At 37.8% G+C, this 26,319-nt stretch overlaps 1 protein-coding gene across 2 annotated transcripts; it reads left to right on the top strand.

The window, feature by feature from the left end:
• Positions 1-1,938: 1,938 nt before the first annotated feature.
• On the top strand, positions 1,939-24,846 carry LOC148870336 (CASP-like protein 5A1). Of its 2 annotated transcripts, none has more exons than XM_088968222.1 (3): positions 1,939-3,091; positions 8,278-8,410; positions 14,512-14,895. In XM_088968222.1, exons 1-3 carry the CDS (start codon positions 2,880-2,882, stop codon positions 14,701-14,703), a joined length of 537 nt encoding a protein of 178 aa, XP_088824348.1. In that variant the 5' UTR covers positions 1,939-2,879; the 3' UTR covers positions 14,704-14,895. The 2 variants fall into 2 exon arrangements, with proteins under 2 accessions (XP_088824348.1, XP_088824347.1); XM_088968221.1 differs by lacking the exon at positions 14,512-14,895 and adding an exon at positions 24,529-24,846 and having other exon boundaries at positions 2,319-3,091.
• Positions 24,847-26,319: the final 1,473 nt, after the last annotated feature.

Here is a 26,319-nt window from a genome sequence, read left to right as displayed (position 1 = left end):
TTCAAACCAACTTGGCCGATTGGAAATATCATAAGCTCTAAAATAGTAAACAAAATTGTAATTGTAATTAATAAAATTACAAACAATTTTAAAAAATCGTCACACGCAACTAGGTCACCTAAAAAAATATATTGAACCGACTTGAATGAAGTCCAATTGAAAATATCATTCAGCTCGTTGTGCTTCAAATTTGTTTAAGAAAGCCTTTTATTAAGATGAAATTATTAAGGCGGTGTTTAGCATCGTGTTCATCTTGTGGACAGGACCATCCACGGGATGAACATCCGTTCAGCTGGCTGTGGACGGGCATCGTGGACTGGTCCCATCTACACCCAAATTTCTCATCCACAGCAAGAACTCGTGGTTAGGGCTTGTCCACACTATTTTTTGGTCCCCAACTTCATACTCTCCTTGAAAAGGCTGAAACCTTATTGTATGTTTCACATTTTAATCTTTTGTCAATAAAGTATTAATTATTTTACTTATATTTTAAAATTTTAATGTTTTGATCAATAAAAGAATATTTTAAAATATGTTTTTTAAAATTGTAATTATTTTACTATTATTTTTATAAAAAAAATAATATTTATTGGTTAATATTAATTCATTGATGCATTTTCAATATATTTATCATATAAAATGCAAAAATTATATATTTATGATTAACTATGTAGATCAAGGTTTTCGAACTACCGTTGACCTGAACGGTCAGATCGTTCGGCCTAGGGACCATCCGGGCAATCGGTTTTATTTTACCCCAAACCTAGTTTTTGGCTAAAAACCACTGAAAAAAATCAACAACCCGTTGACCCGGGTGGTCAAACTATTGACCCGTTCAATAGTTTTGATCATTTTTTTAATTTGTTTGTCATAATGGCCCGTCCGTTTGAATCAAACGGTTTGATTGTTAACCTAGAAACTGGTGGCCATAATAGTTTCGTTTTCTGGGTTGTTTTTTTTAAATGTTGGTATAGATCATTCATAAATGTATATGAAATACATGGAATCAAAAAAGTGTGGTGTGGACCGGTCCACACCACGCCTATGGAATGGCACTATGGGCACAATTCATAACAATTGTGGACTTTGATGTGTTGTGGATTGATCCATACTCATCAATTTTTCATCCACACTCCACAACACCCCTAAGGCTCTGTTTGGTTTGTGGAAATATTTGGGTGGGATGGGAAAAGTGTAAAAATGTACTATTTCATTGTTTGGTTTTATACATGAGAAAATAATAAGAAAACACTGTTATGAGGGAGAAGAGAGAAGAGGAAGATGGAGAGAGAGACGGGGAACTCCATGACTAAAGCTCTTATTTGTGTCTGCGAACTCAGAAGAAGAAAGAGAAGAAGAGAGGAGAATGAGGGAGGAAGAGAGTGTCTATGACCTGTGTCTGCGAACCCAGATCTAAGTTCTACCATGGCAGGACTTAGATACGTGTCTGCGAACCCAAAAGAAGAAAGAGAATAAGAGATGAGAGAGGGAGGAAGGGAGCGTTCCCGACCAATGTCGACAAACCTAGAAGAAGAAAGAGAAGAAGAGAAGAGAGAGGGAGGAAGGGAGTGGCTGAGAGGGGGTGCCGCTGCCGCTGCTCTGTTTCTGGGTATGAATGGAGAGGGGTGCCATCATCTTTCGTTTCATCAAAGGAGAGAGGAAATAGTGGTTTCTCACATTTTTCCACTCGGATCACATGGTTTTGGTGCGACCCCGAATTCACAATTTTGAAACCTGATATTCTACATTTTTCTCATTCCATCTCTTATTTTCCTCAAAACAAATAAAAGAAAAATAAATATTTTTAAAATATTATCTTTTTCTTATCCCCATCCTACAAACCAAACTTAGCCTGAATAATCAAGTTGGGTCTATTTCCCTTGGTCGAATCGGCTGATACTAACATTAGGGGGAAAAAAGGCGAGTCTTCTCTGTGCTCAGCCTACTGTTTCTTAAAGAGATGAAGTCTTCCCGTGCGAAAGTTATTGCTTGCAGGTTCTTAGGACAGTGGTAGTTAGAGGGTTGTTTTTCTTTCATACGAAAAAATGCAGACGACGTATCAATACCATCATTTGGTGTTGTTTTGTTGGAATAAAATCTTTTACCACAAAAAAAGCAGTAATTTTGTCTATTTCGAAATTGAACCCGATCCATTGAAGACTATCTGTTTTTTTTTTTTTTGGGTGAACCTGAATTTGATTCATTTATAACCGGATCAAATATGGTTTTATCGCAACTTAATCCAATATAATATAATCCAACAATTCAATGTGATAATTAATATCTAAAATAAACATTTAGATTTACCAGGCCAAAGTAGCTGGAAAAATCTCATATGTATATAATCTTCCCGTCCCGCGTATAACCGTATATACGTTAAGCAGAGAGAGAGAGAAGGGTGGGGACTGGGGAGTGGGGTTATATTGTTGTTTATTTGTCTGTCAGCTCCGCCAGCCACAAACCAGAACTCTGAATCGAGGAGCGTAATTATTTGAATGTTCTGAGTTAAGAGATTTATTTCATTCTCCCCTGAATCGTGGAAGTCTAGGGTTACATTCATCGCTTCTGGGATATGTGATTTCGTTGGCGGAAGCATTTCTTCATTTATGTCCCAAATCAATAAGGTTAGGGCTTTTTCACAATCCATACCAAACTCGTGGAATTAGGCCACAAGCCTGTCTTTCCCTTTTCCATTATCGGGATCTCTGTTGGTCGACATGTGAGTATCGAGTTAAGAGGGAGATTAGTAGTTTCTGTTTCACCAGATTAGAGCTGTTTGATTACGATAACAGAAGCTTTGTTGTCTCTTTATGCCCATGCGCATCGTAAGGCTATAAAATATAAGAATTCATGTTCTATAAGTATATCATTCTGAAGCGATGAATGCAAGCCATCCTGCAGTGCACCCAATAGAAGCTCCCCCACTCACCGATGCTGCAGGCAATGTACCGAGAGTGAGAATGAAGGACATCCAAGGCATGCCTGGAACCTCCGGAGGGGTTGCCTTACGTTTATTTCAGTCTGTCTTTGCAGTTGCAGCAGTTTGCGTCATGGCTTCTACCAACGATTTTACCTCTGTCACAGCCTTCTGGTAACGTGTTATTTCTGTCATTTCTTATTCTGATGTCTCTACCCACTTTATCATCCTATCGGTTCTTTTTCATCATATTGGGTTCTTTTAGACATCAGACTAGGGATGCAAATCTAGTTCGATTTAAATATTGCTTTTATTTTTTCACTACAGAATTTACTCAAACTCACAACTTTCCAACTATGAACGCATATTAAGGACAAAAAAAACATTGTTACTTATCAAAAAAAAGGACAAAATCCATAAAATTTGACTTACTGAGAGCCAGAGATCAATCATGTATTCATGTTTTTCCTATGTCTGCACAAGCGAGAATGTTAATACAGAACTCTATCTGACCATCTTTTACCAATCCCATGCTAACATGATATCTATTTTTCTTGAATCCAATCGTTCAGGCCTGTAATTGCATGAAACTCTTAATGCATGTTGTTGGCTTGATTGAGTATACCTGGATATGTTATTTTCATGTCCCATATGGCACTCTGTTATTTATAAGGAGTTTCTTTTTTTTTGATAAATTATTTATAAGGAATTTAGCCTGCTAATGGGGAACCTTGTGAAATATCATTGTCAATGTTGCATAACTCCCTTCTACACAACCAGTTAACTGCCATTTTATACACTATGCTGTAGAGCAAAACAAGGAAAAAAGTAAAAACCATGTAGTGACCTTTTTTTTTTTGTTTTTATTTGAGAAAAACCAGAGAACTGTGAAAGCATGTGATGCCATTGTTTTGAATACCATATGCTGTCTCTTGAAGTGAGAAACACCATTCATCCTGCTTAGAAGCTTATGCCAGTTAATGGCGATTCAAGCTATATATCCCTCTGCATGGAACTATAAGTACATTAAGGAATAATGGTAAGCCATCATTACGTGCATCTGCTCCTAATAAAATACACAATGAAACATGAAGTGCACATAAGCAAATTGGGATGTAACTTAAGGCTGTTTCATGGAAAAAAAATTGTTGAGAATGCTTGGGCAAGGGTGTTTTAGTCTTCTCATCATCTTTTTGTATTTGGCGCCCAAGTACGGGCTTTCTTGTAATTTTTTATTCAAAGTATGAATAGCAAGTTTGAAGGTGTAACAGAAACACACACTTCTCATTTGAAACATCCTTCTTCTTCTACAAACCCTAGATCAACAACTTGGTATTAGAGCATATAGGGGCTCTTAGGAAGACTTTTTCTATTGGTCCTCTCCCATGAGATGATTTGCTGACATCATAGCCAAATGACGTCAGTAGTCTGTACAGGTGATGGTGGTAGTCTATGAATCCTACATGGTTTGGCTTGCCTTGATTTTAGAAGTTTTTTGGTATGATTATTGCAGTTGTTTGAAGCTTCTATGATTTTTTGTAGATTTTTCAAGAAGAAAATTGCAGAGATTCCAGACCTGATGTTGGGCCTAATACAACATGTTTAACGGAGTTTTTTATTGCAAAACCTAGACCGTTTGGGTTGTTTTACATTTTGGGAATAAGTATTTTAAAAGGCGTGGGAGGCATACGCCTGGAGGTGCGCCCAAAATGCCCTGAGGTGTATGCCAGAGGCGCTAACACCTCTGAGGCATATGCTTCATGTGCTTTTTTCATGAGGCGTGCTAGAGGCGTACGCCTCATGTGCCTCATGCACATCTCATATAAAAAGATTGAAAAAAAGAAAAAGGAAAAAAAAGGAAAGGAAATGAAAAGAAAAGAAAAGAAAAGGGAAGGGAAAGAAAAAGAAAAAGAAAGAAAGAGATTTATCAAAAAAAAAAAGAAAAAGAAAGAAAGAGAAGAAAAAAAGAGAAAAGGAAAGGGAAGGGACGGAAAGATAAGGGGAATGAAAGTGATGTGCATCTTTATTCTTCTTAATATAAAAGATTGTTATTAAAAATAAAGAAAAAATGAGATCCCCCTTCCTCTTCTTCCTCCTCCCCTTTCTCTTCCTTCTTCTCCTTGACCCCTCCTCTTAAGGAGGCTTATGCCTCCTTGTGTTTTGGAAGCTTATGCCTCTTACGTTCTGAACTATGCCTCACACCTCTAGGTAGTGGGTCGCCTCGTGTCATGCCTTCGGGTTTTAAAACATTGTTTGGAATGATGGGAAGTGGTCCCGCAATTTTCTAAGCCCTAAACAATTTTCGAGAGATTTTCTTCTCTCTATTTTGCTATTAACCTAGTTTTTTGGCCTCCTTGTGTCTCTTAATTGTGTGATAGAGTATGGAATCATCCAAGGATGTACATATAGTTTCCAATGTGCTCCTGGGCAATGCAAATATTTCTAATGGTATGATAACCATTGTTAAATTTGATGGAACCAATTTTTTAGAGTGGTTCCAATATGCTAAGCTTAGTGCCGACATTGTCACTCTTACTTCCACTTACTACCTTGTACAAAGGGAGGAGAATAGAGGGACCATCATGATGCACCTCCTATGATTTATCACTCTGCCTTTATGTCATTTCAACCCAAGCAAAGTACCAGTAAGCATCTTGCTACTGAGAAGATTGAGTATATTATTTGTGATTATTACAAGAAACCAAGTCATACTAAGGAAAAGTGTTAGAAGCTCAATCCTCGTTTAAGGCTAGAAAAATTCAAAACTGGGAAGAAGGGCAATGCTCACTTGGCTATAATTGGTAATGATGTTCAGTCTTTTGATGCTCCTGACTCCTTGATGTAATGGATAAACTCCAGAGTATCTTGTTGCAGCTGGAAAAGGGTGGAACATCCTCCTTGTCTGGTTCTGGTCCTAGTAATTCATCTAGTTCATATGCTAAGAAAAGTATTGCACTTTCTTGTTCTACATCTTCCGGCCCATGGATTGTAGACTTTGGGGCCAATGCCCATATGACTGGTATGCCTTTACTTTTTACTAAATATAAGTTAACTCCAGGGAAGGGTACAATTACTGTTGTTAATGGATTTCAGACCCCTATCTTAGGTCAGGGTGAAGTTAAACTTACCTGTACCTTTTTGAAGATAAATAAAAGAGAAAAAATTATTGCTGAAAATAAAAGACACATCTAACTTAAGTGACCAGAGTCACCCCAGCACAACAACAACAAAAAGAAAATTACATAACCAAATCAGATCTTAAACATTTAGAGTATGCCAAAAGTCAGAACCAAAATCTTCTTTCTTTAGTCCCTCAAATTCTGGGAGTACCAACACCCAGCCAACAAATAAAGAAGAGATTGCTGCCCCAACTTCTTCCAAGCTTTTCATTCTCCCTTCAAAAATCCTCTTGTTTCTCTCCCTCCAAACCTCTCCCACCAGACAACAAATGGAATGCAGCTCTAGAGACTTTTTTGCTTTAGTACTTTCCACAACTCACAGCTAATCACCAAAGATTCTAGCAGAGTCCACTGGGGCCCATATAGTCGCCTTAAAGAGCTTAAAGTAGGACCAGATCTTTTTCACAAAGAAGCAATGAACCATCAAGTGCATAACATTCTCATCTTCAGCAAAACATAGCACACATCTGTTTGGGAATTGATAGCCTCTTTTCTTCAATATGTCCCGTGTAAGAATGCAGTCTCTAGAAATCAGCCATGCAAAAGCTTCGATTCTTGGGAGGTCAGCCTCCATCTAGGACCTCATTAATGCATTATACATGGATTTGACAGTAAATCTCCCATCTTTGCATTCTTTCCACCATTTTATGTCAGCAGATGAAGGATCAGCTTGCAGGATCTGGTGGCATTTTATCGGTGCAGCCATGCTAGCCTGGGTGATTGGTTCCCTGTTGGATCTTCTAAGGGCCTTGTATGGACCTGGATATGGTGCCAAGGGAAAAGTAATCTTGTAGCTTATCCCTGGAGCAATCATCTGGACCATTTGGACCGAGAGGAAATAGAAGACTGTTTTTGAGCAGATCTAGGTGTGTGTGGGGCGCTGATCAAGGCTGTGATTGGTGGAATTGGCTCCTAGGTTTCTGTTTCTAAGGGATTCACTTATATGTCTCTGATTGAGCTTTGTGATGGTTCTCAGTTGTGGCTTGACTGATGTATTTGAAGTGGAATTTGCCTAGTTGGCAAACCTGTTTGTATGTTGTATCATTTGGTTTCTATCTAATAATTACCTTATCTGTTTTCCAAAAAAATCCCTAAAATAGTACATTTGTGAACCAATTAAATGTTTAGTCAGTTAGACCCAACAAAGCATTCTCCAAAATACTTGTGACTACATGTAAGCTGTTTAACAACATATCGCTACAAGTGGGCAAGATGATGTCTTACACTCAAATGGAGCTGTCATGGGATGTTACGGTAAGATTGTTCAGCAATTTTTAATGAAATTGCAAATGCGCTGGCAGTTCATGATTTGAAGATGAGCTGCTTTAAAGCTTGGCCTGGGGTTTGATGCTTTAGTGGATGGTTCTATGTCAAAAGTTCTAAAATGGAATTGTGCCAAATAATTTCTCAAGTTTCTGAATTCAGCATGGTGCCTTTTTGGAGCCAAACTGCAAAATTCAAAATCTTGTGAATTTGGGGGAAATATCCTTCTCCAGATTTCTCTTCACAATCCAAAAACCACCTAGTGAAATCTTCTATGGTTGCTAATAACAAATAAAAGTGAAAATTTTGTGCCTGAACATGTATGTAGATCAACTTTTCAGAAGGTGGACTGAAATTTTTTCATTGGTGAAGGTAAATGGACCATCATTTCTCCAAATATTTTTCATCTGCTAAAAACAACTTAGAACATGGTGAGAATCCAGGTTTCTTGAAATTTACTCAAGTTTTTTTATTCTAAAATCTATACTATTTTTTGATAGGTAAAAATCAAAAATTTCATTACAATAAAAGAAAATACAAGAAGGTGATGAGTCATCACCCACTACAACCAAGAATGTAGGATCCAAACTCAAAACACATTTTCCAGATTACAAATATGAATTTCCAGCACTTCCCCTAAATTTCTCCCCAGATCACTTCTATCAATATGTATGAACTCTGGATGAACCATAATCTGATATATATATATATATATATTTTAAATTCTAAAATCTAGACTATGATTTTAGGTTTTCAGTTAGTCCAATAGTGCACTTTGAGCCATCTTCCATTTCATTGTTTATATTTCCACTTTGATGGTTGTGCTTATGGTCCTTGATCAAGTGAAATTTGTTTCTAGTACATGAATTTGGTATTGACCAACCTTTTTTTGCATGTCCTGTCCGTTACTTGTGTCAGTTACCTTGTAGCAGCAGTTGGCTTGCAGAGTGTGTGGAGCTTATCACTAGCTTTTGTTGATATATATGCCCTTCTAGTGAGGCGATGCTTGCGGAATTCCCGAGTTATCAGTTTGTTCACCATTGGTGATGGGGTAAGTTATGTCTGATAATACTTTGTGGTGAGTTTAATTTTCAGAATGCATGGTGTTTAAATGGTGGTGCACAGGAATATCTGCAATAATTTGAGATTGTTGCTTGAAAACTCTGACCTTGTATCGACTTTGATATGTGCTGTAACAGAACTTTATTAAGGGTCATGTTTTCCCCAGTTACAATTTTAGATTTGGCCCGGGAGGGGGGTTAACAGTGTTATGCAGATTTTTCTAAAGGAATGAAGTGTTTGTGTTGGATTCTGACAGTCCATGGATTCTTGAGGGACACTTTGCACACCATTTTCCCTTTTTTTTTTGACAAATCATACCATTTTCCTTTCTCTCCTTGCTTATTTTACATAAAGGAATAGCCAATATATGCAATGAATGACATTTTTCTTAAGCATTATTTAAGCAACAAGATAAACTTCTAGACCCATTTTCTATAGGCATATAAATATAGAACTCAAATGAAATCTGGGCTATTTTAATAGCTTATACTATCTCATACTAAGGTCAATGAGTTCATGTTCTTTGGTATTGTTGAGTCAGACTCCTGGACAGTGCTGGATTTTGATTTCTGTCTTTGTGTCCGTGAAATTCCTTCTGCTTCTTTGACCTTTATCTCACCAGCTGGTCATAACTCAAGAAATGCACTTTGACCACAAATCAGAACTCCACCTTTTCTCACCAAGAAAGGGATCTGCAGGGCCTCAACCTTTGTTTTCTTGTTAAAAAGTGTATTAAGTGATAAAGTCATTAGCAGACAAGATTCTAACAATTAATCATTTAATCTCAAGAAAAAGAAATTTTGGAAGCTGTTGCAGTCTCTGTAGAACAGAGGAAACTGTTCACCTTTAGCATATGGTCTCATTTCTTGCTTTTCAAAGGAAAGGAATTGGGTTACTGTCCCCAATATGCTTCCCTATGCTTCTCTCTTCTTGATCTGTTAGAGGGTTATGCCGCCAGGGAAAAATTTTGTTGAACCTCCTTTTTTGTTCTTTTCCAGAATGTAAGGAAGGAAATGACTTTACCTTTGGTGGTAAAAACTAGTGCATGAGAGGTTGATAAGAATAATTTAAGGGAGGCTGGTTAGCTGGGTCACAGCTCACAGTTTGAAGGATTTCAGATATGATCATGAGAGGACATAATGTGCAACACTTCTGTTGATGAGTAGCAGTTTATATATGTAGATGATTGTTTATGGTTTACTGTTATTACCACGGGGCTTTCATCCCCTTTTTTTGGTATATTAATATAATATAATACTCTCTTACCACTTATTAAAAAACATAGTAATAAATCATAATCATCATCAAAGTTGTGTCAACTTTTATGTGCACTTTATTTATGTTGTATATTTTTGGTTTCTTTTTTAAATTATCAATTAGTTGAATGACACGTGCAAAAGGAGGGAGAGGAAGAAAAGGTGAAGGAAGAAAGCACATGATCTCTGTTATATCAACTCTTCTGTTGATAAGTATCGACATTATATGGTAAAATTGCGCATATTTAATTTCTTTCTACATCAACGATTGCAAAGGTGAAAGAAGAAAAAGCTCCTGTTTGGCCTTCCCCAACTTAAGAGGCTCTAATTTGCACCAAACTATGCCTTACCGGTACTAACCTGGTCTTTGCTATCCATTGTTTTTTGATAGGCATGGTCTCTGTTATACTTGACTGAACAATTTCAGTCAGCTTCTCTTTATCTTGTTGCCTATTATCCCTGTTTCCTACCTTTTTTTTTTATTCGCTAACAAGCTATAACTTTATTGATATTGTGTAAAATAACAAACCTTTTTTTTTTATCAGAAAAAAAGATTTCATTAAGACTTAAGGTTGAACTTAATAGAACTGTTGGGAGATTCCAACACCCTTCAGTAACAATGTTTACAAGTTTGCCCAGAAAAGACTTGGCCTATCTACTCCCTGTTTAGCTAATGCATCTGTTACCCCATTTGCAGTTCTTCTCACCCAGCTGAAGCTTATTTCTTTGCCATCACACCAATTTTCATAAACACATGTTTGTATTTCCAAGGTGCTTCTTTGACTAGCTGCGACTCACCTTCAACTTCCAAATCTCTAAGACTAAGCTGTTATGCTAATCTCAAACCTTGTAGGAATGCAATGATTTCTGCATTGACTGAATCTCCTAAGCCAGCTGGACCTGAATACATCACAACCACCAAACCTTGATGGTCTCTCACGGGTTGCCCATAGAGCTGCCATCAAAGTTCAATTTCAGTTTACTTTCAGCCGGTGGCTTCTAATCCATTTTCACCTCTTCAGAGAGTCTACCTGTTTGTGCTACTTCAGACCAAGTTCTGATAATATTATTGACTGAAAAGACTCTGAATGTTTCCAAGGTTTTTACCCAGTGTGCAGCTTTGACTAGGATAACTTCCATTAAGTCCTCCTTAGATCTGCACTTTTCATTGAAGATTCTATTGTTTCTCTCTTCCCAAATTGTCCACACAAATGCAGCTCTTACTGTCCTCCACATGATCATCAACACCAATGTAAAATGACAAACCATTACTCTCTGTTATGGAGACATAGGAACATGCCAATTACAAAACAGCCAATGGCTGACAAATAGAGTTCATTGATGCAATTGCATGTTAATTTAACTCCCTGCTCCTTCGTAAGTATTTTTCCACGGTGTCAACCTTGCACACATGTCAGCTAATCTATTAGCTGTTCCCATTCCTAACTTTTCTTGATGTATTTATTTGCTTATTTATTAGCATAGTGATGCAGGGCATGTAGGGATAATCTACAATTGCAAGCCTAAGGCTGTATTTGAGGTTTATTTAGGTTAGAGAATTAAGAAGTGAATACTTACCTATGGTGAAAATTTTAGGGCTGCTACAGTATTAAATTAAGGGAAATTGGATTTGAAGGAATTTAAGGAGACTATTAAGTTTAGAGAGATAAAAAACTCTGCCATTGCTGGTTTTGCCGGTTCCAAGACTGGATAAAGGTGGGATCATAAAGACCTTTTGCCAAACCTACATAAACATGAATCCTTTTCTTGGTTCATAAATATGAAACCCTAGTGCAGGAAGAGAACAAAAAATCATGATAATCTTTTCACTTGTTGGATAGTAGTAGATAGTGATTATCAAGTCCATAAGGTGATTGCAAGATTACTGCCTAGAAGACTTGAAGCAGTTTTGCATGAGGTGGTGGGGCCTATTCGCCCAGATGGCATCATTAAAGGAAGGTAAATTCTTGATGGGGTGCTAGTGGCTGGTGAGTGTGTGTATGATAGACTTCCAAGTGGGGGCGTGTGGCTTCTTAGGGGGTGATGAGAGTTATGGGTTTTGGCAAGTGAGAGAGGTCTTATATTGGTTAATTGATCCTTGTTTTTTTCGCTATCCTCAATGGAATTTTTTCAAGCATATTAAGGTATCAGGCAAGGCGATTCTCTTTCTCCACGCTTTGTTTTGGTGGCAGAAGTCCTTAGAGCTATGCTAAATTCAAGTGATCATCTAGAACTGATTGAGGTGGTTTAGATGTTTCCAGATGGTTATGTGGATGATAAATTAGTGCTTATGAAGGCATCTGTGGAAGAAGCTTTAAATCTTAGATCTGTATTGAAGAATTTTGAAGGATTGTCAGGTTTAAAAATAATTTGAAAAAGGGCATTATGATAGGGGCTGAAGTAGTGAGAAATGATTTAAGGGCCCATAACTTTAACAATTGATATGACATTGAACATAGCAGAATGGTGGAATAGGATTCATGTAGCCAACTCCATATACTTGGGATAAGTAGTTGAGCATTATGATAAAGGATGAGGGAAACTGGAGGAGGGCTTCTTGAAGATTGTGCTGGGGTGTTGGGATGTCAAGTGGGTAATTTTCCTTTTACCAAAAAAATAAACACTTGTGACTTACTACAGAGGAAAAACAAAGGTGGACTGTGTATTTCCCCCTATACTTGTATACTGTGCTTTAACAATGGTGAGACTGCTGAGCACTTCCTCCTACATTGCCCAGAAACAAGGAAAGTTTGGTACTTCTTAAACCTGGTAGGGTACTGCTGGGTCTTTCCTGAACACATTGAAGACTTTTTTGCCAATGGCAAGCAAGATGCCTTGGAAAAAGGGGAAACGTTTATTGGCACATTGTGGTTCAAGCAGTTTTTTGGGGGGTGTGGGAGGAGAGAAACAACTGAATCTTCAACAATAATGCTAGATCTATGGGTGAGCTGTTATCCTACATATTCTACTTATGCAACTTATGGGTGGTATCTTTGAATGATATCCAGAGAAGCACTGTGGAGATTCTATTTTTTCTCCTTTCTCTCTAAAAGCAACAAGCACCCTTCACTAAAGATTGGAAGAGGTGACCCTGAACTTTGATGGAAGTGCCCTTGGGAGCCCTAGTCTAGTAGGGATTGGTGGTATGTTTAAGGGAGGGGATGGAAATTTATTGTGGGCTTACAATGGTCCAAATCGGGATGGCATACTCTACAAAGGCTGTAGTTTTAGCCATGCTAACTGGACTCCGGATTGCAAGAGATCTTGGCTTGCCTTTTGATAGAAATCAATCAGCACCCTTGAAGACTTATTCTAGAAGGAAGAAGGCCTTACAACCGGTCCTGATATGGCATAGTGATGGTACTTGGGATTTGGACTGAATTAAACACCAAGGGTATTTTTGCCATTTTATAATTTTTCTGTAGGGTCCAACGGTAGGGTTTAATTTTTCTAGTTATAGTTTATTTATATTTAAAATTTCAGTGTCATTGCATAAGTGGGATTAGAGTTATTGAGTCTTCTTTGAATTGAAATAGGATATGACAGCTTAGTTTGAGCCCTACTAGGATTATCGAGTCTAACAGTTTGACTCCTAAGACTTATGATTTGACTCCTAGGATTATTATGGGTTTAAATATGTATGGACGTTTTACACAAAGGCAATGAAGTTTATTAAGTTTTCTTCAGCTTATGCTAGCTATGGTGAGTGATTCCCATGCCCTAGAGTGATTCTAGGCACCCTGTGAGTGATTCCAGGTATTTTCTTTCTCTCTTCTTTCTCTCCCTATTTTCTCTTTTATTCCTTCAAGAAGCCATTACAGCCATCAACTGCCATAAAATTCTGATCCAAGTGACCATTCAACATTCTCTAGGGACTAGAACTGAGCTGGTCCTACATCACCTTCCCTAGTCATCAAAGGTGATTCAAGCAATACCATCAGATGGCTTGGGGAGAAGAATGGGGGGCTATTGGAGGCTAGCTCATTATCTGGATGAGGCTCAGGATATTCTGGACTCTTTGAACGCAATTCTGTTCTGGATTCCCGGAGAGTTAAATTTTGTAGCGGATTGCTGGCTAAATCAGTAGCTCATAGGGATTTTTTACATAGCGAGAGAGTTATGCCTATGTAATCTATGTGTGTGCCTCTTTTTGTACATATTCTCATGTACCCCTTTCATTTTTAGTGAAATCTGTTATCTTTCAGCTTATAAAAAATTTCCTTTTTACCTATTTGGGAATCCTATCAGGAGCTAAAGCCTCTTCAAAAAATTGAAAAGAAGGTTTTGGCTATGCTCAGATGTAGATATTTTATATCTATCATTTGCCTATGTTAATATTCGTATGTGAACGCAAATATATCCACATTATACATGCACTTCAGATACGTGGATTGCTTATGGTTATGGATGATATTTCTAAGATATAACAAGTATTCAGGTGCATGCTTCATTCATGCGGATATTATTGTAATATTGTGTGGTTGAGCAATGTAAACAGTGATGCAAGTATGATTTTGTATTAATCACCAAACAAACCCTCAAACAAAACCTGCAACCAACGCAACATGGCAATTCCAAAGAGTTAAAAAGATAGATAATGAAAAATAAAAAAATTGGGGTAGAAAAGCGGTATTTACCAATTAGACATGTGCCTCTTAAAGAAGAGGGAGGAGTGTGCTAGCCATTGCTTGTAGTTGCGCCTTTTTTTGTTACACTGATTTTTCTTTGTAGGATCCATCTGGAATCATGGTGATTGTAATATTTCATTTCATTGTTCCTCCGGTTTTATGTGCCTTCTTCGCCAGCTTGTAATACTGGGTCATTTCCATCTCAGATTACATCCACGCTTACATTTGCTGCAGCGTGTGCATCAGCGGGAATTACTGTGCTCATAGGCAATGATCTTGGTGATTGTTCTAAGAACCACTGCGGAAGGTTTGAAACAGCAACAGCAATGGCTTTCATCAGCTGGTTTGCTGTTTCTCCATCTTTTTTCTTGAACTTTTGGTCGTTGGCATCTCGATGACAGGAAATTATAGAGAAGCCTTCATTGTCTGAACGGTTTGTGTTATTCGTGTGATATTCTGACAAAATGGATTGGTGGCGAAAAAATAACTTGTATTAGATCAGAAACATAGATACATTTTTATAGATATAGAGGTGAACCAACTTGTATTGCTACATCAGCTTGCAGTTACAACTGTCTTGATTTTCTTGATTCTTGGGACCTAGAATTCTTGGACAGCTCTAATACTCCCCCTCAAGTTGGAGCATGGATAATGCCCAACTTATCTAGTAGAAGAATAAACTGGTCAGCACCCAAGGCCTTTGTCAAGATGTCAACAGGCTGGTCTTTGGAGGAGAGATGGTAGAGTTGAATGTCTTTGCGCTAGACGTGTTCTCGGACAAAATGACGGTCAATGTCAATGTGCTTTGTGCATTCGTAGAGACTGGGTTAGTGGTTATATGGATTGCTGTCACAGTAGGCTGTAATAGAGGCAGTTGAAGATCGTTGGAGACACGCCAGAGCCAAAGGGCTTCACTTGTAGTCACGGGTTGCCGTGTACAAGAATCCCAGTCAAAGTCACAATATATTTGAAGTTGAAGTTCATTGTGGCTAGGAAAGTAAATACCCTGACTAGGATTAGTCTTGAGATATCAAAGTACACGTCGCGCTGCAACCACGTGTTCTTCTGTAGGTGAAACTTAGGAATCGAGTTAACACATGGACTGGATAACTAAGCTCGGACCTAGTAATAGTGAGTAGACTAAGGATCCAACCAGACGTCGATACTGAGCTGGGTCATTGAGAAGTGGGACTCTTTGGGTCGTCAAAATGACGTTGTTGTTCCATAGGATGAGAAATGGGTTTGGAGTCCATATTAGCTTCTGTTAAGATATCCATATCATACTTATGTTGGCAAACAAAAATGTCGGAATCGGATCTGGTGATCTCAAGGCCCAGGAATTGCAATGAACCCAAGTCTTTGAGATAGAAACAACTATCCAAGCATGTTTTGAGCTAAGCTATGCGGTTTGGATCATCCTATAATTACAATATCATCAACGTAGACCAGTATAGCAATGAAGCTATTTTGCTGGGAGGAAGTGAATAGTGAATAATCAACACTTGACTGAGAAAATCCAATCTTCTTTAGGGCAGAGGTAAAGTTTTCAAACTAGCATATAGATGTTTGCTTAAGACCATATGAGGACTTATGGAGTCTGCACACTTTGTTCTTTGATAAAGAGGGAAAGGCGGGTGGTAGTGTTATATAGACCTCTTCATGTAAATCATTGTGTAAAAATGCATTATTGGCGTCTAGTTGGTAGAGTTCCCATCCACGAACTACGGCAATGACAAGTATACATCTGAATGTAACCAACTTGGCCATTAGAGCATAAGTATCATGACAATCATGACCTTCTACTTGAGTATAACCTTTAGCCACCAATCGAGCCTTGTAACGCTCAATGGAACCATCAACCCAAAATTTCAGTTTGTATGCCCATTTATTGGGAGGAAGATCAACTATTGACCAAGTATGATTGTGCTCGAGGGTGGCAAGTTCATCTTGCATGGTCAATTGCCAATTAGGGTCACAGACAACTTGTGTATATGCTTTGGGCTCAATGAGATTGGTCAACTTTGTAGTAGGTCCATAACAAATATAGTCCTTGAAATGGTTGGGTAACCTATGAGCATGGAGAGGCCGTGTATTTGTATGGGTGGGTGCAAAAAAAGTAAGAGGCTCAAATGGAACAGTTTCAATGATGGGTTGTGGTGACATGGCTTTAGATGTGGTTGGTGATGTTGTAGTAGGAAAGTTAACTGGTATGTTTGGGGCACAGGGGATGGTCTCATTGAATGTGCCAATTGTATTTGGAACATGTTCAAAGAGTATGGCTGAATCGTGGTCCTTGAAAGGGAATGCGTTTTCATAAAATGTTACATCCCGAGAAACAAATATGTGGCCGATGGCTAAGTTATATACTTTGTACCCCTTTGTTCCATAGGGATATCCCACAAATGCATTTAGAAGCACGTGGAGCAAACTTATCTTTAGGAAGTGGCCGTTTTTGGGCATAACAAAGGCAGCCAAAAACTCGTTGATGACTATAATTGGGTGTTTTTCTAACCAAGACTTCATATGGTGTTTTTTCCATGAAGTGGTATGGACGGTATGTAGTTGATTAAGCATGTGGCTGTAGGCACACATTCTCCCCAAAATTCTAAGGGAAGTGATGCTTGGAAATGAAGAACCCTAGCCACCTCAAGAAGGTGTTGATGTTTCCTTTCAACAATCCCATTCTATTGGGGGGAATTTACACAAGATGCTTGATGGACAATTCCATTAGTTAGATAAAATTGCTGCATAGGCCCCGAGAAAAATTCTTTTCCATTATCAATATTTGACAAGTCTCAGACTTGCATTATCAAGAAGGTGTGCACCATGTTGCAAAAGGAGATCAATATTTGACAAGTATCAGACTTACATTTCATGAGGAATAGCCATGTGCATCTACCATAGTAATCTACTACTGTTAAGAAATACCTTGCTCCTGAGAAACTATGTGTTATGCACCCCAAATATCAACATGGATTAGGCCAAACTATGTGATACTCTAGTGTGCTTAGCATGTTAACAAATGTCACACACATTTCAAGTAGTAGAAGAGAACAATTGCTGGGCATATGCATGTCCTAGTCTAGGAGCCAGAAGTGCTTCTCCTTTATGTGTGGCAATGATAATAGAGCCATTAGGCATAGAGACAGATGCAAGAATGTGCAATGGTACCATATGCGATAATAAAGATATATTTGAAGTCATGTGATCTGAAGCTCCACTATCAAGGATCCATGCATCGTGCATTTGTGCATTAAAGGAGAAATAAATCTTATCGGACATAGCATATTGGTCATGTGTGAGATTCATAGGGGTTGTCTGAGCACTTAGATCAGTCTGTGCATAAGCAGAAAGTTAAGTGCAAGTCTATCCTATGGGCTCATAACAATGCTCCTTAGAATGCCCATTTCATTTACAATGCTCACATTTTCGTTTGGGACGAGATGTAGGTTGCGGTGTGGAAGCATGGAGAGCTACAACTTCTTGGAATGTCAAGCTCTTCTATGACACCGTGATTTGGTGTCTTTACTTTTGAATAACTAGTGCATAGGCTCTGTTGATGCTTGGAAGTGGCTTTGAGGCAAGGATGTCGAATCGAACATTAGTAAAATTGTTGTTCATACCTATCAAGAATTGATAGAGCCGATCCTTTTCTCGTTCCATTAATATTTCTTTGGTTGTAAGAGGTGATAAGATTGCAAGCTCATCCCATAATTCTATGATCTTGGTGAAATAAGAGGCAACTGAGAGTTCTCCTTGGTGAAGGAGTGTTATATCATGCTTGAGCTGATAAATTCAAGGTGCACTATTTTGAGAAAAGCGTTCTTGTAGATCAATCAAGACATCTTAAGTTGACTCTGCGTAGGCTACACTTCCCTGTAGCTCACGGGGCAATGGATTGAGGATCCATGATATGATCATGGAATTACATTTGATCCATGCATTTTCTTCAGCCACAAATTGTTCTGGACATTGTAGAGATCCGTCTATAAAACTGTATTTATTCTTGGCTAGTAGTGCATTATGCATTGCTCGTTGCCAAGTAGAGTAATTATCACCGGGGGGGGGGGGGTGGAGCACCAGTATAACACCAGGGTTATCCGACAGGTGCAAATAATACGGAGATGATGGATCGAACTCAGCCATGGCGACAGGTTAATCAACAAAGAAAAAAAATGGCAAAATGAAGGCAAGAATTACCTTGATCGGAGGGAGCAAGATGCAGCGACAACCCTCTATCCAGGAGGCGCAAAGGTCGTTTTTGCCAGAAGTACAGACGGGTTATTGGAATTCAGAACGCAGAGGCGGCGATTTCTTCAAAGGATATGAGATGCATGCAGTGTCAATAGGGAAATAGGGGGTATCGTTCGACTCTGATACAATGACAAAATGGATTGGTGGCAAAAAATGACTTGTATTAAACCAGAAACATAGATACATATTTATAGATACAAAGGTGAACTGACTTGTATTCACATCAGCTTTAGGGGGTGCTAGTGTGGATGCAAAAATTGGTGGGTGTGGATTGGTTCACACCACACCTTGTGGTAGGGACTAATCCACTTCACGCCACAATCTACAACTGTTCTAACTGTGGACAAATTGTGTGGACTGGACCAGTCCACACCCACAGTGGCGTTCTGTAGGCGTGGTGTGGACCAGTCCACCACACTTTTTGATTCCATGTATCTCATATACATTTATGAATGATCTACACCAACATTTTAAAAAACAACCTGGAAATGGAAACGTTATGGCCATTGGTTTTCGGGTCGACAGTCCGACCGTGTTGTTTGAATGAATGGCCTGTTTTGACAAACAAATTAAAAAAATAATTAAAAATAAAAAAGGTAAAAAACCATTCAACAGGTTGACGGTTTGATCGCTCGGGTCAATGGATTGTTGACCTTTTTAACAATTTTTAGCCAAAAACCAAGTTTGGGGTAAAACGGAACCGCTTGCCTAGATGGTTCCAGAGCCAAATGGTCTGATCATCTGGGCCAACAGCGGTTCAAAAACCTTGATCTACACAGTTAATCATAAATATATAATTTTTGCATTTTATATGATAAATATATTGGAAAGTGCATCAATAAATTAAAATTAACTAATAAATATTATTTTTATAAAATACTAAAATAATTAAAATTTTAAAAAATATATTTTAAATATCATTTTATTGATAAAACATTAAAAATAAAAAAATAAAAAAATTAAGTAAGATAATTAATAATTTATTGATAAAAATATTAAAATGTGAAACAGACAATAGGGTTTAAGCCTTTTAGGGAAAGTGTGAAGTAGGGGATCAAAAATCAAGCGGACGGTCCCTAACCACGAGATTTTGCCGTTGATGATAAATTGAGGTTTGGATGGGACTGGTCTATGATCCGGTCCACGATATCGTGGACCGGTCCTGTCCATGAGATGAACACGATGCCGAACACCGCCTTATTCAGTTACAACTGTCTTGATTTTCTTGATTCTTGGGACCTTCTAGAATTCTTGGATAGCTCTAATATATTCTCATGGTTTTTTTTTCTTTATTCTTTTTGTACTATATATACACACTTAACATACCAAAAGAGAACTGATTTGTGAATACCATGTAATATATTGGGCTGAAAATTTTCATAATATAGGTGGCATTTGGATATGATATGCATGAGGAAAAATGCAAAATATAGGACTAGCTTCATTATGAGGGTTAACCTATAACCCCCGAAGCAACGTGAGATGATGCAATGTTTTTTAGTTGTGCCATAGAGGAGATTTGGTGCGGGGGAAAACGATACCTATTTGGTTGGATATTTTTATTTATTTTTCTGAAAAATGTTTTTTAGACCATACCTTAAAAATCAGGAAAGACTTGGTTTGAGAAAATGTCTTTTTCTTTTTAATGTTTTATCATGTTTATATGGTTAAAAGTAGCAGTTTGTTGTTGATGTGGTGTTGAAAAACATCTAAGTGGAAGCAATAGTTCCAAACAAAAATTGTCAATTTAAAAAAAAAAGCTATATCAATGCAATATTGTTTTCTGAGAAAACAACACCGAAAAAGTGACATCAGTTCTAGACATTACCTTATTTTAAGAATTAACAACCAATTCAGAAAAAATAAAACAGATTGAAGATTGACAGATTACGGATTGATTTAATAACCATGGCTTGCATGGTCATCCCTTGGTGATATATCAAAAAGGAGAACCATGTGGCATTATCTTATCATCCCAAGTTGGCTCATTCGCTCCTACTGTGGGGTGTTCTATATTTTAGGGGATGTTTGGTATGTCTTCCATTTATTTAATAAACCATTTATTTAATAAATGCTTGTACTTGATTTGTCTTCAAAACCGAGGAAAAGTGGTTGATAAATGTTTTTCTACTATTGATTGACAGTTAGGCGCTATTAGATGCCATTAGGCCCAACAAGTGAAACAATAAATAAATACCTTAATATTGGGGGAAACATTAAAATGAACTTTCTCTCAACGGTTGGCTTGCATGTAAATCGAGACATGTTTATCTAATAAACAAGCTTACCAAATAACATTTTGGGACAAACACCTACATGGTGATGAGATGGCACCATTTACTGAATAAGCGGAAGCCATACCAAACACCATGCTAGGTGTTGCAATGCCATTTACGTAAGGTGGAGCATACAAGGATGGTGGATGGAGAGATAAGTTTGCTGTTGAAAGGCAAAAGCCACAAAACTAAAAAAAAAAAAATAAAATTTAAGCATGAGGTGTGTAAAAAAATCCTTTTTCCTATTCCTATTTGAAGGAGAGGAGAGAGAATGAAGGCTTGGTTTGCTCTGACAATATTTTCTAATTTGACAACACCTGAATGAAAGATAAGGATAATGTTCGATATGGCTTCCGTTTATTTGGAATGCATTTATACTTGATTTATCTTTAAAACCGAGAAAAGTGATTGTTAAATGTTTTTCTACTCTTGTTTGACAGATATGTGCCATTAGATGCCACTAGGTGCCGCATAAGCAAAACAATAAACAAATACCTTGGTGTTAGGGGAAATGTTAAAATGAAGCTTCCCCAACGGTTGGCTTACACATAAACTAAGAGAAACATTTATTTGATAAACATCATTGCAAATAGCATTTTGGGACAAACACCCACATGACAATGAACTAACACCATTTTCAAATAAATGAAAGTCTATTTATTGGGCTGCCCAAATTTTTAATAGAGATAAATTAATAACTCCCTAATCTCTCTATCTGTGAGTTTAGACGATCCACATGCCCGATGATGTGTTACTGGTAATGTAGCCCACTTCTTTTATGACGTGTGCATAAGATTTGAACTTAACCTTTGGTATTCTCACATTTAAGAGGCAAACATTGTTGGGGAAGGGCTACTCTAGGCTTGTAAGACTAGGGCTTCTGAGGTTGGAAAATGGTTACTCCTCACAAGCCAGGAGTCCTTATTTCTTCTTGCTCATTTAGACTCCTATGTTGTAAGTCAATAGAGATAAGGATAATCTAAAGTGCTATGGGATTGTAGAGAATTAGTTAAGGAATTATATCCCCAATGCCTTGTTTGCTCGATTACTTATAGAATCCTAGAGGCAAACTACTTGCATGGAGGTATAAGGGATATTCTCAAGGACGTGTTCTCGAGAACCACAAGGTTGTTCAGGCATGACTTCAAGACTATAAAAAAAATGACTCATGTTGAAAGCGGTTACTAGGTGTATAGCCATACATGATTTCCCTAAGCAACAATCACATGTCTAAGTTATAACATCTTAGAGCAACACTTGGGTGCAAAGTTGAGTGGGGGATTACTAGGTTATTGAATCATCGGCCTTTGAGCTCTATTTCAGCATCGCCAGGTCAATAGCTGGCAATCCCATCTTGCGCTAAACTTGGGAGGTTCTGTCTCAGGATTTGTTTCCTCACAAATTTTTTTGTATTAATCATTGCCCGACACCCCCATAAGGGTTGTTACTCTTTTAAGTGAAGAGTACAATATCACATCAACAACTCTTTTCTTATAGAGATGATAATAGCGAGATTCAAAACTATTGAGATAATGAGCTGAATGGGCCTTAATTTTTTTGTTTTTCTTTCAAGTTATGTTTATAACTTATGCTAGTAGGTAGTGGGCCTTAGTTATGGGCCCGTTTTCTTGTTGCCTTTAGTGATGGATGCCCTACTAAGGGTACTCATGTAATTGTCATTATTTTTTACAACAAAAAATAAAAGAGATCATTGGGGGTAGAAAAGAGGTTTTAGAACAATTCCCAATTCTTCTTCCTTTTCTTCCATCTTCTTCCTCCATCACTTCTCTCTCTTCAATCTCCTTCATTTCTCCAATTTTTTTCTTTTAATTCAGATTATTGCATATGTGATTTACAACTTGGTATTATAGAAGGTTCTCACTTTCTTTTCTTTCTTCTCTTTGACCATACATAGTGTGTATGGAGAATTGATTAGGGAGCAGCTTATGTAGACCATCTGGGAGGGTTTTGTAAAGTTTTTTCATCCCTAGTTAAAGCCCAGGCAGGTTCTCTGAGTTTTTTTTTTTAGAAAACCCTAGACAACTAGAGAAAACTAGTTATAGATCCTAGAGACACTTTGAAGCTAGCGCTTGGAGATCAAAGGGTAGCCTTTTGATTTTCATTAAGGGCGATTTGAGTTGGACAGGATTTTGGAACCTTTGGTAGGAGCGGTTGAACTTTCTCCTCTTCTCCTTTTCAAGTGGGTCCTGTGAAACTCTAGAGTTGGTTGTTTGAAGAGTAATTTTTTACTTGGGATATCAATTCTAGCTCAGTTGAGACTTATTTTGATATGTGTTTCACTTAATTGAACAAACTAGAGGAGAAACCAAATATCCCATAGGTTTCGGGTTTGGACATGGGGGCTCAATGTAGATTTTTTTTTTGGGTAGTGACAACTATTAAGCTAGATGTGACCAATTATTTAGCTTGGTCTTAGTCTATTAAGATACATGTGTGTAGTAGAGGAAAATGGGGTTATATAATTGGGAGTAAGAAGAAACCAGGGGAAGATGACCCTACCTATGAGAGGTGGATGTAGGAGAATTACACTGTAGTGGGTTAGTTAGTGGATTCTATGTAGCCACATATTAGTTAGCACTACTTGTGGATGGAAACTGCAAATGAGGTGTGGGATAATGTTACGAAGACCTATTCCAAAAAATTGAATGTTGCTCGGGCTTACAAATTAAAGAATGATGAGAATAATCTAAGACATGGGGGAGAAACCCTTAGCTGTTTACTTCTCCATGCTAAAATCTCTTTGGCAGGAGATTGATTTGTTGGAGATTGTGGTTTGGGGGTGCACAAAGGATGTTGAAACACATAGGAAGCTGGTGGAAAGAAATTGGGTTTCTAAGTTCCTTATCGGACTCAACCCAGAGTATGATATTGTGAGACATAATGTTTTAGCGAAGGATGATGTGACTTTATCTCGGGCTTATGTTATGGTGAGTAGTGAGGAGAGCAAGAGACAAGTTCGACCTGTAGAGCCACAAATGGATCACTATGCTAATGTGTGATGAAACTGAAGGTCAACACTAGGAAGAAAGATGCTATTTGTGAATACTGTAAGAAGCTTAAACATATTAAAGACACATGTTGGAAGTTGCATCTAGAGTTTAAACTTGCTAGACTCAAGAATGCAAACAATAGAAAAAGGAATGAGAATGTTAAAGGTGGAAATGCAAATGTAGCTACCTCCTCACAGAGTGAAGAGGAGTAGTGGTGAGAAGCTAGTGGGAGAGCAGCTAGCAACCGCCAGGGCTGAGTATGAGATGTATAACCGAATAATTAGTCACTTGGAGTCTACTGCTACAACACCTACTTCATCAAAGATAATTCCCTCTTCATTTGCATATGCCCATTCAGGTATTTGTGTTATTGCGAATCATGCTTCTATCTCAGGTAATCGTAGGATCCCTTGGATAATTGATTTTGGTGCCTCTGACCACATGACTTGTGTCCCATTTATTTTTTACTAACCAACTTTTATTTGGTCAAGATAAGATCACCCTTGATGATGACTCTCTTACTCCTATCTCTGGCAAGGGAAACGTCAAAGCTTTAGACACCTTCACCTTATCCTTAGTTCTTCATGTTCGTAAATTAAACACTAATTTGCTTTCAGTTAGTTATTTGACAAAATTTTTGAATTGCAGTGTAACATTTTTCCCTTCTTATTGTGTTTTCTAGGACATGGACTCTCAGAAGGTGATTGGAAGTGGCCATGAGGTGAACGGAATATACTTGCTGGACATGCTTGGACAAAGTCAAGTATCACCTCCGAGAGCAACTTTTAGTTCAAATGTGTTAGAGTCAGTCAATTGTATTATGTTATGTTTTTATCATTTGGGTCATATTTCTTTTTCTTCGTTGAGATTTTTTGTTTTCAGCTTTATTTAAAGAAACTAAGTTGTCAAGTCTACATTGTGAGTCATGCGAGTTGTAAAAGCATTGTAGAAACTCTAATTCTATAAGTAATAAAAGATCTACAGTTCCTTTTCATATTGTTCACTCTAACATGTGAGGGCCATACCATTTACCTTGCATGGGTGGTTATAAATATTTTATTTTGTTTATTGATGATTTTTCTCATTACACCTGATTTTATCTTATACGTTTCGATGTTAAAGTACCCAAATTTGTAAAACAGTTCCATGAATTTGTGCTTACCCAATTTGATACCCACATCAATATATTCCGATCAGATAATGCTAGGGAATATTTTAAAAGAGATATTGTTTCATATTTTGAGAAGTTTGGGGTTATACACCAAAGTTATTGTCCTCGTACTCTAGAACAGAATGGGGTAGTAAAGAGAAAGAATCGACATATTGGAGTAGCCAAGAGCATCCTTTTTGCCTACCATATTCTAGTGAGATTTTGGGGTGATTCATTGATGACAACTACCTACCTTATTAACCACATGCCTTTTTAGCTCTTGGGGTTCAAATTTTCCTTTGTTGTCTTGTTTCCTATTTTGTTTTGTGCCTTTGGGTGCATTTATTATGTTCATGTCCCTAGCTCATAGAGACATAAGTTTAAACCCAAGGCCCGGAAGTGCATTTTCTTAGGGTGTGCCTCCACACAAAAGGGCTATTGCTCTTTTTATCCCACTAGTGGAACTTGTTTTGTCTCCATGGATGTTACCTTTGTAGAGTCACTTCCATTTTATGGTCATTCTTCTGAGGGGGCGCATTCTTTTGAACTGTTTTCTTCACCATTTCCTTTGCCTTCTCTTGTTGATCCTAAGGTTGAGTCTTCTACCATTTATGCTACTCCTCCTCCTCTTGTTAGTCCTCCAATTTCATTATTTATCTTATTGTTCAGAGGTGGTACTAGAGACAGAGGCTATGGAATGTCAAGTTGTTCATTCGTCTACAATTGAGCTTTAGACACTCTCAACCCTTGAAGAGAGGACAAGTCTCTCACCGCTTGTTTCAGAACCTCCCTTTCCAGACTTGGACCTATTTATTGCTATGAAAAAAAGTAAGATGAAATATACAACACATTATATTTCCAAACACCTGTCTTACAACCTCTTATCCTCATCTTATAATACTTTCTTAGCCTTGATTTCTTCTTAGCCTATACCTAAGTCAGTTACCAGAGGCCTTGTCTAAGCAAGAACGGAGAGAGGCTATAAGAACTGAAATAGAACTGTAAAAATCATACATGGGAGGCTAGGAAATTGTGGATTTGCCTCATGGAAAGGAACTAGTGGGATGTAAGTGGGTGTTCACTATCAAGTGTCATGCTAATGACACCATTGAGAGGTATAAGGCTCGCCTAGTAGCTAAGGGTTATACTTAGGTATATGGAGTTGATTATATGAAAACTTTCTCACTAGTTGCAAAAATGATCACATTGAGAGTTCTATTATCCTTGGCGGTGAGTTATGATTAGCCTTTATATCAATTTGATGTGAAGAATGGTTTTTTAAATGGAGATTTGACTGAAGAAGTTTATATGCCACTTCCTCCA

The sequence above is a fragment of the Nelumbo lutea genome, chromosome 2, assembly GCF_056320005.1.
Source record: "Nelumbo lutea isolate HS-2025 chromosome 2, American lotus-T2T, whole genome shotgun sequence".
Classification (NCBI taxonomy): Eukaryota; Viridiplantae; Streptophyta; class Magnoliopsida; order Proteales; family Nelumbonaceae; genus Nelumbo; species Nelumbo lutea.
The sequence above is the reverse complement of the archived record's forward strand: the minus strand, read 5'-3'. Positions and strand labels throughout refer to the sequence as shown.